This window comes from Cetorhinus maximus, chromosome 10 (genome assembly GCF_964194155.1).
Source record: "Cetorhinus maximus chromosome 10, sCetMax3.hap1.1, whole genome shotgun sequence".
NCBI lineage: Eukaryota > Metazoa > Chordata > Chondrichthyes > Lamniformes > Cetorhinidae > Cetorhinus > Cetorhinus maximus.
The window spans coordinates 133,496,399-133,512,445 of record NC_135888.1 but is presented as its reverse complement, the minus strand read 5'-3'; the positions used below and the strand labels follow the sequence as shown (position 1 = coordinate 133,512,445).

The window sequence follows — 16,047 nt, the reverse complement described above, 5'->3', positions numbered from 1 at the left end:
TCATCGATTGACATAAAAACTCACCTGGTTCACTAATGTCCTTTAGGGAAGGAAACCTGCTGCCCTTACCTGGTCTGGGCCTACATGTGACTCCAGACCCCACAGCAATGTGGTTGGCTGTTAACTGCCCCTCTGAAATGGCCAAGCAAGTCACTCAGTTCAAGGGCAATTAGGGATGGGCAACAAATGCTGGCCTTGCCAGCGATGCCCACATCCCATGAAAGAAAAAAGACCAGAATCCCGTCACAGGGCAAGAGTAGGTGACAATCACCATCCATTCCTATCAGATGGGTTGTCCTCTCTCAGTGTCCAGTTATTCCTGTGTTCTTATTGATTGCCAGGCATATGAATTCTTGCTAACATGACAGAGAAAAAAAAACCTCTCTTTTCTTTCCTTTACTATGCAAACCATGTCAGCTTATATCAGACTACCTGGTAAGTCTCTGCAAAGTGTCCCCTGTTGAGTCAAGGTTGACATACTTCCTTATTGGCCGATGAGCTTGTTGTGTTTGAGTCAAGGAGGCCACTTTACTTCTTTTGAATATAGAATATTGGTTTTTAATCCATGTTGTCCCTCTGAAATTTCCTGGCAGGAGACAGTTTCAGGAATTGCACTCATGCAAAAATGGCCTTATTCAAGTGTTGACGTAGTGCTTTGGTGATAGTGAATTGGGCCCTTTTATTTTTGGTATCTCTCCCAATCCTTAGTTGAGTTGAAGTTGGTGGGTGAAAGCGCGGACTCAGGAAAGAACCCAAAGGATTTTAAGATCCTGATTCAATCACAAATGACACTAATAGGAAAGCAAAATCCTGCCAGTGTTGGAAATCTGAAATAAGAACCAAAAAACAACCCATCTGAGAGACAGCACACTCTCATCAGTGCTGCACGCACCAGCCTAGGCTTTGTGCGCAAGTCTCTAGAGTGGGACTTGAACCCACAACCTTCTGACTCACAGACAAGAACTGCTACCAACTGAGCCACAGCTGGCATTGCTCCAGTTTCTCTTTCTTGACCCAGTTCATTTGTTGTTAAATAAGAAAAAGAAAAGCTGGAAATACTCAGCAGGTCTGGCAGCATCTGTGGAGAGAGAAACAGAGTTAACGTTTAAGGTCGATGACCTTTAATCCGAACCCTGATGAAAAGTTCAAATAGTTTGTCGACCTTAAACGTTAGCTCTGAAGAAGAGTCATACGGACTCGAAATGTTAACTCTGTTTCTCTCTCCACAGATGCTGCCAGAGCTGCTGAGTTTTTTTTCCAGCATTTTCTGTTCTAATTTTAGATTTCCAGCATCCGCAGTATTTTGCTTTTATCTTAAGTGGTGAAAAATGGAGGCCTGCTCAAGGACCAAGACCCTTGATTGGTTGACAGAATAAATCTGGCTTGGGAGATGACAGACCAACCCATGAGGGAGAAAGGAATAGCAGAGAACGTTGATAGGGTGAGATGAAGTAGGGATGGAAGAGGCTTGTCTGTGGCATAAGCACCAGCACGGAGCAATTGGACCGAAAGGCCTGATTCTGTGCTGTAGAGATTTTCTAATTCTATTCCGATGCTTTCTGATTACTAGGAATTGTGCAGCTCAACTGATGAAGACTCTGGTTCCATGGAGTCAAAGTTCATCAGCATCCTGTGCATGAGAAGCTACCCACACCTCAGGAGAGGTGAGTTTTAACAGAGTTTGCTGCTGACACTCAATTGCCTACTGATCTCCCACATCAACTCCTGTAGGCTTTTAGCTGTGTTAGCCTTGGTTCAGCGAGCACTCTCATTGCTGAATCAGGAAGTTATGTGTTCAAGTCTCACTCTAGAGACTTGGGCAACAAACCTAGGCTAACACTTCCAATTCTGCACTGTCGGAGGTACCATCCGTCAGGTGAATTCCTAAACCAAGGCCCTTTCTGACCCCTCAGATGGATGTAAAAGGTCCCATGGCCACAATTTGAAGAAGTTTAGAGTTCTCGTGGTGTCCTGGCCACATCTTGCCATGCTTTCCTCTAACCCCTGTTTTCCCACTTCTCAACGCCTACCCTAACTTGTAACCCGTCGCTGATTCTCAACTCTCCACAGTTTCCACTAACCCCTCCCTAACTCTGTAACCTCCTTGATCCCTTCAACCCTCCAAGATCTCTGCATTCCTCCAATTCTGGCCTCTTGAGCCCTCCCAATTTTCATCGCACCACCATTAGCAGCCTTGCCTTTAGCTGGCTGGGCCCTCAGCTCTAGAATTCTCTCCCTAAACCTCTCCACGTCTCTCTCTCTCCCTTAAAGGTGCTCCTTAAAACCAAACTAATCTGTCCTAATATCTCCTTAAGTGGTATCATCTTTTGTTTGATAATCCTCTTAATGAAGCCTATTGCGATGCTTTATCAAGCTAAAGTCAAGGTATGAATCATGTTTGTGTTGATGTTGTTGGTCACATTGCTGGGTGTAGAGTGTTAACTTAGTGGACTGGTTTTTCTTGCAGTTTTCCAGGATTACATTAAACTCACTAACAGAGACATCGAGCAGACTATCAAGAACGATATTCCTGGAGACCTGAGGAACGCACTAATTGCTATTGGTGAGTCCTTGCACCTTATTCCAAACAAAGTAACCACGCATTCACACTAACACACTGACACACTCACACACGTACACTCACACTAACACACATTCACTCACTTACATGCACACACACACACCCCATCTCTCCCACCGTCTCTCCCACCGTCATACCCTCACACACACACCATCTCACACACCATCTCACACACCGTCTCACACACCGTCTCTCACACCCTCTCTCACACCCTCTCTCACACACACACAGTCTCTCACACACACACTCTCTCTCTCTCTCGCTCACTCACTCACACACCGCACACCTGCATTAACAACACACACACACCCAGTGTGTTGGAAGTGTGGCTCCCCTACTCTGTTCCCCCCCACCCCCACTCTGTTTGCTCCCCCTCACTCTGTTCCCCAAATCCATTCCTCAATCTGCTTCCCTTACTCTCTAGGCATTTCTTTTTTATGATGTTCTATAGCTGCCTATACTGACCCCATGAGTCCCAACCAGAATGGAGATGATTTGATAATTGCTCTATCAAACATACCTGGAGACTTCACTAAGTGACAGGGAATGATTTTATAGCCGCAATTAATATTATTTAACTATCCTCCACTGACTGCATTTTGTTACAGAAATAATCCTACTTTTATGGGGAGATTTTGCTGTCTTGTGATCACTTAGTTCTGCTAGCTGTTAGTTTGTAGAAACTCTAAGTAGGCTCTGTTTGCTGAGTATATAGACTCTGTTTACAGTGCATCCCGTCCTGCCTCCCCATCATTGGCTTGCACAGTGGTAGCAATATTCACTCTGATTATCTTCTCTGCACATTTTGCCTTTTAACACACTGACCCCCCACCTCGATTCTGGTTCCATGGGCACTGATGAGCATCCACCCCACCATCAAAAGGCCATTCCTTACATGGGAGCTCTAGACAGTTGCAGGCTATTGAACCACAGAAACCAGCACAGAGTGATAGAAGCATCGAGATTCCATCACAGATTACAATAGTCTGTGCCAAGATCAGGGCCCTTTGGCTCCATTTTTCTGCTCTCTCTCTCTCCCTCTCTCTCTCTTTCTTTTCCTATCCCCATTACTTCCTCAGAAGTTACGCTAATTCTCACAAATTATTTGTCTTCTATACCTCCTCGTGATGAAGGATTTCTCAGTCCATTAACTCTTAAATCGATGATGATATGCCTTTTTATTCTTTCACGGGACGTGGGCATCGCTGGCAAGGCCGGCATTTGTTGCCCATCTCATGGCAGCCAGTGGAATTTGATTTCGGTTAATAAAATCTGAAAGTGAACACTAATCTCTCGGTAATGATGACCATGAAGATAACGACTGTTATTAAAAACCCATCTGGTTCACTAATTCCCTTTAGGGAAGGAAATCTGCCGCCCTTACCTGGTCTGTCCTACATGTGACTCCAGACCCACAGCAATGTGGTTGACTCTTAACTGCCCTCTGGAATGGCCTAGCAAGCCACTGAGTTCAAGGGGAATTAGGGATGGGCAACAAGTGCTGGCCTTGCCAGCGATGCCCACAAATCGTGAAAGAATATATATTAAGAAAATCAGAGGGCAGTTAAGAGTCAACCACATTGCTGTGGGTCTGGAGTCACATGTAGGCCCAGACCAGATAAGGACGGCAGATTTCCTTCCCTAAAGGGGCATGAGTGAACCAGATGGGTTTTTGCATCAATCAATGATCATGGTCACTGTTAGCGAGACTGGCTTTGTGTTCTAGATTTATTAATTGAATTTAAATTCCATCAGCTGCTGTGTAGGAATCTGAACCCAGTGACATTACCACTATGCCACCATCCTCCAACCCCCCTCCCCAACCTCCCCCCCAGTTGCACTGATCCTGAGTTTAACTCACCCTCTTGCTGCTGTTTCACTGAGCCTTACCCTCATGTTATAAGTAATGTGCTTTATGACTCCATTAGGAAAGTGCAGGGAGTGAATCATGAGAAGGGGGAATCAGGCCTCACCTGTCATGGACTGAATGGAGGAGTGGAAGGCTTTGTGCATCTTTACACGGTTCAATTGCACTGGGATGAATCCGGAGTACTTTCTGCATGTTCCCTGTCCTGTAGAGCGTGAGTTAGCACTCTGTTAGGAAGTAAACAAACCATCAAACAGAACCTGTATCTTTCTCTCTACAATTTCCCTCATCATCCTGTTGCATAGAAACATAGAAAATAGGAGCAGGAGTTGGTCATTTGGCCCTTCGAGCCTGTTCAACAATTCAGTATGATCATGGCTGATCCTCTATCTCAACGTCACACTCCCGCTCTCTCCCCATACCCCTTGATGTCTTTAGAGTCTAGAAATCTATCTAATTCCTCCTTAAATTTATTCAGTGACTTGGCCTCCACAGCCTTTTGTGGTAGAGAGTTCCACAGGTTCACCACCCTCTGAGTGAAGAAGTTTCTCCTCATCTCAGTCCTAAGTGGTCCACCCCGTACCCTGAGATTGTGACCCCTTGTTCTAGATGCCCCCAGCTAGAAGAAAAATCATTCCTGCACCCAATCTGTCCAGCTCTGTCAGAATTTTATACGTTTCAATGAGATCCCCTCTCGTTCTTCCAAACTCCCAGTGAATACAGGTCTAGTCGGCCCAATCTCTCCTCATACGACAATCCTGCCATCCCAGGAGTCAGTCTGGTGAACCTCTCTATGCCGCACTCTCTCTATGTTATTGGCTCATTCTTTACCCTCTGTTGCTGATGGTCTGCTCCAATCCTATGGATCACCAACCGGCAACTTCCCAGGACATCAGCTTCTTCCTGCCTGTGTGTATAAATCTTTTTTTCAATCCAGACTATTTTCATGCATCATTGCAGTTGGTGAGACTAACGATCTGGAAAAGGTTAGGTAAGGCTTGGACTCTGTCTGATCCCTGATGTGGTGCCACCTCTGGCTCAGTGCGTAGCACAGTCACGTCAGAAGGTTTCTGAGTACAAGCCCCACTCCAAGATTTGAGCAAATAACCCCCCCCTGACACCCAAGTACCATACTGAGGGGCATTGGATGACGATAAGCCAATGCTAGCCTGTCCCTTCAAGTGGACGTTAATGATCTAGTAGCACGAGTCAAAGAAGACCAGTCCCTCAGCCTAGTGTCCTGGCCAAAATTCCTACTTCAACCTACACCAAAAGATAGATTAATCGGTTGCTTAACTCAAATGCTGATTTTGGGATCATGCTGTGCTCAAACGAGTGCCATTGCCCAGGTGATGTTTTGTGCTGCAAAGTGGATGCTGTGTTTTGCCACATAGCACTGCACTCCTACTCTGTGACGTATTTGAGCTGCAATTAGGTGCCATGTAAATAAAGGTTGACTTTTATTTACACCATTGGCGGCCATGCCTTCAGCTACCTAGGTCTGAAGCTCCGGAATTCCCTCCTTAAGCGCCTGTGCCCCTCCACCTCTCTTTCCTTCTTTCAGACACTCCTTAGAACCTACCTCTTTGACCAAGCTTTGGGTCACCTGTCCTACTAGCTCCTTACCTGACTTGATGGCACAACAACCCTTTACTGCAATGCAGGCATCGAATAATACAGCCCAGAAGAAGGCTATTTGGCCCATCAAGCCTGTGTCAGCTCTTTGGAAGAGCAATCCAGTTATTTCCAAAGCCCGTCTCTTTCCCCATATCTTATTTATTCAATTCCCTTTTGAATGATACTCTTGAAAATCTGTTCTCACCACTCTATAATAATTCACTCTTAATGAGTTTAAGTCAAACCTTGTCTCCTTTTTTTTTGATAACCCTCTGGAAGTGCCTTGGGATGTTCTCCTGTGCTAAAGGTGCTATATAAATGCAAGTTATTGTTGTACACATTGGCATGACCCGTTTCTCTGTTTCCTATCTCCTAGTTCGCTCCATCAAGAACAAGCCAGCATTCTTTGCTGAACGCCTCTACAAGTCAATGAAGGTAAACTAATGAGATTTCATTAACCTTATTTGTGGGTGTAGTACAGTCTCATGTATTTACTCCACAGCTGCATATCTCTACTCTGAAAACTCCCATCGCAGTTGGAGTACATTCGACTATCCCCATCGCAGCTTTTTAAAAATTCATTCACGGGATATGGGCTTCGCTGGCTGGGCCAGCATTTGTTGCCCATCGCTGATTGAGAAGGTGGTGGTGAGCTGCCTTCTTGAGCGGCTGCTGTCCATGTGGTGTAGGTACACCCACAGTGCTGTTAGGAAGGGAGTTCTAGGATTTTGACCCAGCGACAGTGAAGGAACAGTGATATATTTCCAAGTCAGGATGGTGAGTGGCTTGGAGGGAACTTCCAGGTGGTGGTGTTCCAATCTATCTGCTGCCCTTCTACCTCTAGATAGTAGTGGCCGTGGGTTTGGAAGGTGCTGTCAAAGGAGCCTTGGTGAGTTCCTGCAGTGCATCTTGTAGATGCTACACACTGCTGCCATTGTGCATCGCTGGTAGAGGGAGTGAATGTTTGTGGATGTGGTGCCAATCAAGCAGACTGCTTTGTTCTGGATGGTGTCAGGCTTCTTGAGTGTTTTGGGAACTGCACTCATCCAGGCAAGTAGGAGTATTCCATCACACTCCTGATTTGTGCCTCGTAGGTAATGGACAGGCTTTGGGGAGACAGGAGGTGAGTTACTTGCCACAGGATTCCTAGCCTCTGACCTGCTGTTGTAGCCACAGTATTTATATGGTTAGTTAAGTTCAGTTCCTGGTCAATGGTAACCCCCAGTATATTGATAGTGGGGGATTCAGCGATGGTAATGCCATTGAGTATCAAGGGGTGATGGTTAGATTCTCTCTTGTTGAAGATAGTCATTGCCGGGCACTTGTGTGGAGCAAATGTTACTTGCCACTTGTCAGCCCAAGCTTGGATATTGTCCAGGTCTTGCTGTATGTGGACATGCACTGATTCAGTATCTGAGGAGTTGTGAATGGTGCTGAACATTGTGCAATCATCAGCGAACATCCCCACTTATGATGGAAGGAAGGTCATTGATGAAGCAGCTGAAGATGGTTGGGCCGAGGACACTACCCTGAGGAACACCTGCAGTGATGTCCTGGAGCTGAGATGACTGACCTCCAACAACCACAACCATCTTCCTTTGTGCTAGGTATGACTCCAACCAGTGGGAATTTTCCCCCTTATTCCCATGGACTCCAGTTTTGCTAGGGCTCCTTGATGCCACACTTGGTCAAATGCTCCCTTGATGTCAAGGGCAGTCACTCTCACCTCACCTTGGGAGTTCAGCTCTTTTGTCCATGTTTGAACCAAGGCTGTAATGAGATCAGGAGCTGAGTGACCCTGGCGGAACGCAAACTGGGCATCAGTGAACAGGTTATTGTTAATATAGTGCCACTTGCTAGCACTGTTGATGACCCATTCCATTGCTGATGATGGAGAGTAGACAGATGAAGCGGTAATTGGCCGGGTTGGATTTGTCCTACTTTTTGTGTACAGGACGTACCTGGGCAATTTTCCATGCAGCAAGTTCCAGAGCACAAGTCTTCAGTACTATTGCCATATGAACATACGAATTAGGAGCTGGAGTAGGCCACTTGGCCCCTTGAGCCTGCTCAACCATTCAATGAGATCATAGTTGATCTGATTGTAGCCTCACTGCCACATTCTGCCTACCTCTAATAACAATTAATCAAGAATCTATCTAGCTCTGCCTTAAAAATATTCAAAGTCTCTGCTTTCACTGCCTTTTGAGGAAGAGTTCCAAAGACTCATGACCCTCTGAGAGAAAACGTTTCTCCTCATCTCTGTCTTAAATGAGTGACCCTTATTTTTAAACAGTGACTCTGAGTTCTAGACTCTCCCACAAGAGGAAACATCCTCTCCACATCACCCACAAAATATTACATGACTCTGTCCTGCCATCTCCCCATAGTTCCTGAAACTCTCAACTTCTCAAATGTTCAAAATCCGACCTCCCAATTCCACCTTCTATCAACTCCCTCAATCCAATCCCCAGTGCCCACACCATAAACCCCAAAGAAACCTTGCTCACCTATCACCCTAATCCCTGCCATCCCTTAGTTTACCTAAAGTGGATCACCTTCAACTTCCTCAATCTCCATTGACAAATGCCTCCATGGTTTCACTTGCTTTCTCTGCAATGAAATCGTGACCATAAAGGGATAGTCCACATGAAACATCTGCCTTAGCAGCAGAATAATACACTGCATCGTTCATGACATGTTGCTGCCATCATATCCTGCAGTTGACCATTTGGTTGGGGTGGGAGATACATGACGCAGTGGCACTGTCACTGGACTGGTAATCTAGAGACCCAGAGCAAAGCTCTCGGGACCTGGGTTAAAATCCCACCACAGCAGATGATGGAATTTGAATTCACTAAAAATCTGGAATTCAAAGTCTAATGATGACCATTGTAAAAACTGTTGTAATGCCCCTTAGGGAAAGAAATCTGCTGTCCTTACCTGGTCTGGCCTTCGTGTGACTTCAGATTCACAATAAAGTGGTTGACTCTTAAATGCCCTCTGAACAAGGGCAATTAGGGATGGGCAATACATACTGGCCTAGCCAGCAATGCCCACACCCCATGAACAAATAAAAAAAACTATGAGCAGGGCATGAGGACAACATCTTCAGCTACCATGTTTTAAAACATCAGTGATCATGAATATAGTGTATAAAGTTGTTGCTTGCCCTGACATTGGAACTGATAGGATTGCCCTGAAAAGCTTCAACAAGATGTCTTTTTGCAGCAATACTAGTTTTGTTTAAATAGCTTTTAATGACCGCTTTTCTTGTATCTTTGGTGTTGACTATAGATCTTTTGTGTGGTTTCTTAGGGTGCAGGGACAGATGACCGAACACTGACCAGGATCATGGTGTCCAGGAGCGAAATTGATCTGTTAAACATCCGGCACGAGTTCCAACAGATGTATGATGTGTCTCTCTTCTCCTTTATAGAGGCAAGTTGTTGAAGGTTAACCTTAACCCCATTTCGGCAGCGTCAGAGTGAAGCACCCCTCACAGTGATAGGGCATCCAGTGAATGGTTGAGATCAGCGTGAGATTGGGTTTCATCCCATCGCCGCTATGCCTGCTGACCTGCGCTGGCTCCCAGTTCACCAGCACCATGAATTTGAAATTCTCATCCTGGATCGTTATCCGTAAAGGAAATATTTTCAGGGCTACAGGGAAAAGGCACTAGGTGAATTGCTCCTTCAGAGGGCTAGCACAGACACAATGGGCCAAATGGCTGCCTCCTGTGCTGCAACCGTCCTGTGATCGTGTCCAGATTCCATCGTGTCTAAATATGACACCGAGCCACTTAAGGAGATATTAGGTCAGATCACCAAAAGCTTGGTCAAAGAGGTAGGTTTTAAGGAGTGTCTTAAAGGAGAAGAGAGAGAGAAGTTTAGTGGGGCCGGCGGGGGGCGGGTTTTCCAGAGTTTGGGACCCAGGAGGCCAGAATTGGGGGAACACACAGTTCTTAGAGGTTACAGAGATGGGGGAGGCAGTGGCATAGTGGTATTGTCACTGGACTAATAATCTCGAGAACCAGGGTAATGCTGTGAGGACCTGGATTCAAGTCACACCACAGCAGATTCAATAAAAAACCTGGAATTAAAATGAATCGATTGTTGCTAAGAACCCATCTGGTTCACTAATCCCTTTTTTGGGTCTGGCCTGCATGTGACAGCAATGTGGTTGACTCAGTTCAAGGGCAGTTAGGGATGGGCAATAAATGCTGGCTTAGCCAGAGATCCCATGAATGAATGAATAAAGAAAAACAGGGGTCAGGCAGGGGCAGGCGAGGCCTTGGAGGGATTTGAACATGAGGATAACAATTTTGAATTTGAAGCATTATTGGATTGGAAATAAAAGAGGAACAAACTGTGAGCTAGGAAATTAGCTCCAGAGATCTTTGCAAGAGCAAAATTCCTTGCCACCAAACTGTTACTCATTCATTGACCCATTCAAAGTTATCACATCTCCAATGGGGTCCGTTACAAATTTGCTGATCACAAAATAATCACCCCTCCCCCCACCACATCCAGTCGTGGAGTTGATGTACTTTTTGACATTGCATTAGGAGCTTGGTGACAATAGTTGGGGAGACTGGAGAATCTGGGGTTGTTCTCAAAGCAGGGAAAGAATTGGGGAGATTTGATGGAGGCATCCAAAATCATGAAGAGTTTTGATAGAGTAAATAAGGAGGAAGTATTTCCATTGGTGGGAGGGTCGGTAACCAGAGGAAATAGATTTAAGATAATTGGCAAAAAAAAAAACCAGGGATGGGGGTGACGAGAATTTTTTTTACACAGCGAGTTGTTGTGATCTGGGATGAGCAGCCTGAAAGGGCGGTGGAAGCAGATTCCATGGGAACTTTAAGAAAGGAATTGGATAGATAATGGAAAAGGAATATTGCAGGGCTATGGGGAAAGAGGGAGTGGGACTAATTGGATAGCTCTTTCAAAAGAACCAACACACATAAGAGCCCCTCCCCCAGTCCCACCCTCTCTAGCTGAATGGCCGCCTTGCTGTGCAGTACCTATAGACGTCTGAACCTCCACAATGGGCAGCGGGGAAAAGAATGTTAATTTTATGTTTGTTTCCAGGGAGACGCTTCAGGAGACTACAGCAAGGTCCTGCTGGCACTGTGCGGTGGCGAGGACTAGAAGATGTCAACTTGTTGGACCACGTTGCTGTTGCCCTCTACCTTTGGAGCGATACAGGGCAAAGGCCATCAGGCTCCACTGCTGAAGCAAGGCCTGACTGGACGTCAATGCGGGCGAGAGGGGGAAGGGATTGTCACTCTTCCACCCACCACCTCACACCCCACACACCCCCCAACCCCATGTTTGTGTCTATCAAAGCACTGAACAAGGAGTTGAGTTTGATGGTCTTTTATGCCCTTATGTCTCACGGCTAGTCATCCATGGTTCAAGGTATTTAATGCAGCAAAACACCTCCCATAATTTCACAATCCAATCACTAGATGCCTAAATTTCTTTAGTCAGCATCGAGCCCTGGGGTAAAATGTTTCAAAGTTTCATGGTCCAGCTCCACAATTGTGACTCAGCTTCTCCCCCCAACCCCCTGGGGAGCTCTCCCTACCCTCAGCCCTCATCACACCGCCCCCCCTCAGTCTGCCCTGCAATCTGCCTCACTGCCGCACGCCCAACACCCTCGTCTTTCCCAAGCTGCACTGGATCCCGGAGGATCGCTGTCAAGATCTCCGACCCTCGTTTTCAAAACATCTCTCCAGGTTGTTCCTGTGCTTCCTCCAGTTAAGAATCCCTGCCTCCACTTTCCTCCCCTCCCCCACGGTTCCTGCTCCAGTGTTAACTCCGCTTTCAGCCTCGCCACTCAGGCCTCGAGATCTCTCCACCTCATCACTTTACCCCTGCCTTTAAAATCTTCTTGCTCTGACTGTCTACTGTTTGACCTCCCAAGTTTCATAAATATTTCAATTAAATTTCATTAATTTTACTTTCAATATATAGTTCTCAAATCAACACTGTTTAAAAGATTTTTTAAAAACTAGAACTTATTTTTAAAATCTTCTACTCCATCAGCTGAATTTTAAATTAGACAGCAAATTTCCACCATTTGCTGTGCATCTTCCAATCCCACTGCCCCTCTCCCAGCCCCATCTACACCCCTCCAGCTGCCTGACCCTCTCCACCCCCTCACCCTCATCCTCTCCATCTCCAGCATCCTTCCCCTCCCCTCTCCTCCCCATGTCACATCTCCCCCTCACACCCCCACCTCTCCACCTCCCCTGACCCTCTCCACTTGCCCTCCTATCCCCTCACCCCCCTTTCCACCTGTCCCATTTCCCCCTCACCCCCCACCTCCCCTTCCCTGCAACGCTCTCCGCCTGTCACCCCATCCCTTCCATGAACCTCTCATCCCCACCGCCCCCCCACCTTTCCACCTCACCCTCCCTCAGACCCCCTCCATCTGCCTCCCCATCCCCTCCCCCTCACCCAGCCCATCTCTTCACTTCCCCCTCCCCCAACCCTCTCCGCCTGTTTCCCCCATACTCTTCCCTTCCCTCCCATCTGCCCCACCTCCCGTATCCTGGCCCCCCCCACCCCTCTACACCTGCCCCCACTCTCCGCCACCCCCCACCCACACCTCACACAGGTCAAATTGCAATTCTTTTTAATGACCAGCCTATTATAAGTTTGTCGCATTTTGGTTTCTAACATGTGAAGATGAAGGGAGGGGGCATCAGATTACAAAAATCTGCTTGGCTTCAATCCTTGGGAAAGTACCCTTAATAGAGCCAGCGGGAGTGAGGGAAACTCCTTTCCAAAAATAAAATCATTCAAGTGTCAAGTCTCTCTTTGTAATCCACATTTTTCATCCGTGATTTATGAACTGGGAATATCCAGTTAAGGATATTAATTATTAAGGATAAATGGGTACTCAGCTAGGCAGGAGTAGGATTCCTCATCCCTCACCTTGGGAGGGATAAAAGCAAAATCCTGCAGATGCCGGAAATCTGAAATAAAATCAGTCCGTAGGACTCTCCTTCAGCACTCACTGAACCACAGAGGGTGTGTTTTTCACAAATTGCCCTCCCAAATTCTAATAAAGCAAACTGCGTTTTGTATTCCTCTCCAATTCAAGCTCCGGAGGCTTTGAATTCAAGGCTTAAGCACAGACAGCAGCAACTCCTGGGCTTTGTAATGAGTTCAATTGGATTGGACAACTCAGATCTATTATAGGAGCTAACAGGGTGGAGCTGCATGGTACATGCGATTGCCTGTTATCAGGATGATTTCCTCTCTTCCCGCGCCTCCGCCCATCAACATCAGTCTGGTATAAGCTATTAAGAGATAGAAGTTAACAGGAAGTATGAGTAGCCTAAAACAGCAGCTCATGGAGGCCTACCCATCAGACCAAACACACTGAGGGAGGAAGAAAAGGGCCTTCAGAAATACCACTTATTGCACAGGAGGCAATCAGCAGCCGCAATGAAAGTTAAAATCAGGCCGGGTGTAAAACAGTGCAGAAATTCGCTATCACCTGTTTTACCTACTCGCCCCCTCCCCCATCGAGGAGAGTTTCCAACCCTCCAGGATTGCCCTGGAGCCTGTGTGGATGGAAGATTAATCTCCCAGACACCCCGAGCAATAACCGGGGAGACAAATCATCAGGGCCCGATAGAGAATTGGAAGCTTTACGCGTTTTCTGTCAGCGTTTTCATCTGTAAGAGAGAGAAAGATGTTTGAGTGGTTGGGATTCATGGATTTGGCAATACTGCAGACATCAGTCATCCAGGAATAGAGAACTTCATTCCCATCTTGGCTCGGGATTACCTGCTCAGCAGTGAGAATAACTTACCTGGGGTATGATACGTTTCCACTGGTCCTAACCATTTGCCAATCTCAGCCACCATTCTCTTCCGCGTGCTGTCACAGTTCTTAACCTTCGCCATGCTACAAACGAGCTTACCTTTTTTTTAAAATTACAATAAACTTATGATGATCCATTTTTGTCGACTTTGCCTTTTCTTCTTTGTGAAGTCAGCAAGTGTTTTTTTTGATTAAAAGCAAAGTACTGCGGATGCTGGGGATCTGAAATAAAATCAGAAAGTGCTGGGAAAACTCAGCAGGTCTGGCAACATCTGTGGAAAGAGAAACAGAGCTAACGTTTCAAGTTCCAATATGACTCCTCTTTGGAGATTTATGAAGTCAGCAAGCACTGTTTAGCTCCTTAAACGGATACATCTCTCTTAGGCAGTCCCTCGGTATCGAGGATGACTCACCTCCACTGGATTCGGAGATGGCTGATAAGTCCAACACATGATCCGCAGACTCTGCCACATGTGGGACAGGTGGTGCTTGAAGGGTCAGGTAGATGGGCTGTGGGGAGGTGTGTGCGGTCCCTCTGACACCTCCCCCCCCTCTGCACATTCCACATGCAGTCTCTTGATGTGTTTGGTGTCTGTCGGAATGATCCTTCTCCATTTTGGTCGTTCACAAGCCAGGGACCCCCTTTCCTGTCACCAGATTGGGAGAATCTTGCGAAGGTACCGCTGGTGGTGCTTCTCCAGTGCTTTGAGGTGCCTGCTGTCCAAGTATAAATGGATACAGTTGCACAGAGGTTACGATATTGGGCGTATTCATATCCTCTATACATAAGTTCAAATTTCACCAAGACAGTTGGGGAATTTAAATTCAGTTAGTTAAATAAATTTGCTTTTAAAAGCTTATACCAACGCTAGTACCTAGAAAGCTGTCAGATTGTTATGAGAACCCAGCAGATTCACTAATGTATTTTAGGGTTGGAAATCTGACCAGGTCTGGCCAATGTGGGACTCCAGACTAACAGCATGCGGTTGGCTCTTAACTGTCCTCTGAAATGACAGCGTACCACCACCTTCTCAAGAGCTGTTGGGGATGGGGGGAAATAAATACTGGCCTTGCCAGCAATGCATGCCCACGTCCTATGAATAAAGGAAGAAAAAAAATTGGGATGCTGTCTTTTGATTGAGACGTTAAATCAGTTTCTCAGGTGGAGGTAGCAAAGATCCCACGGCTCCTATTCAAGTGAGTTCTCGCTGGCCACGTTTATCCCTCAACTCGAACTTGGATATACAGCCTTGATGACTGCAGAGAGAGTATTACCCACTGAGCTTCCCCTGGCTACCTTCATTTGTTTTCTGTTCACTTTCTGAAGTGAACTCACTTCCTGTCAGAGGAAATGTTCTTTCCCGCTCCCGATGTTCCCGTTCAATCACAGAGTTTCAACAACACAGAAGGAGGCCATTTGGCCCATAGTGTCCACACGGGGCTCGCCAATTGAGCATTATGACCTAGTGCCATTCCCCTGCCTTTTCCCCGTATCCCTGCACACTCTATTCAAGTAATCATCTAATGCCCTCTTGAATGCCTCGATTGAACCTGCCTCCACCACACTTCCAGGCAGTGCATTCCAGACCCAAACCACGCGTCGTGTGAAAAGGTTTTTTCTCACGTCACATTTGATTCTTTTGCAAATCACTTTAAATCTGTGCCCTCTCGTTCTTGATCCTTTTAAGTGCAGGAACAGCTTCTCCCTATCTACTCTGTCCAGCCCCCTCGTGATTTTGAACATCTTTACCCAAGTGTCCAAAGTGTTGATTTTCAAGCATCTTCCAAACCTGCAGCCTCTACCACCCAGAAGGACAAGGGAAGCAAACATGTTGGAACCACCACCTGAAAGTTCTTTCCAAATCGCACACAATCCTGATTTAGAATTACAACACCATTCCTCCCTGGATAAAGGTGGATGTACTGTAATATTTCGGCACAGACTAGAAGGGCCGAATGGCCTGTTTTCTGTGCTGTAGTGTTCTATGGTTCTATGGTTCTACTTATATTTCCAGAAGGCATTTGATAAGGTGCTGCATCATATGTTACTGCGGAAAATAAAAGCTCATGGAGTAGGTAGTAACATATTGGCATAGATAGAAAATTGCCTAGCTAACAGAAAACAGAGTTGGCAAAAG

The 16,047-nt window shown here is 46.3% G+C and overlaps 1 protein-coding gene across 1 annotated transcript in view; it reads left to right on the top strand.

Annotated features, from left to right (window-relative positions):
- The window catches only part of anxa6 (annexin A6), a 102,106-nt gene extending 89,874 nt beyond the window's left edge, over positions 1 to 12,232 (top strand). Inside the window, exons 21-25 of the mRNA XM_078551200.1 lie at positions 1,571 to 1,664; positions 2,468 to 2,563; positions 6,442 to 6,500; positions 9,384 to 9,510; positions 11,163 to 12,232. Of these exons, the coding sequence (XP_078407326.1) occupies positions 1,571 to 1,664; positions 2,468 to 2,563; positions 6,442 to 6,500; positions 9,384 to 9,510; positions 11,163 to 11,218 (432 nt within the window). The 3' untranslated portion in view covers positions 11,219 to 12,232. The remainder of the gene's footprint in view (positions 1 to 1,570; positions 1,665 to 2,467; positions 2,564 to 6,441; positions 6,501 to 9,383; positions 9,511 to 11,162) is intronic.
- Positions 12,233 to 16,047: the final 3,815 nt, after the last annotated feature.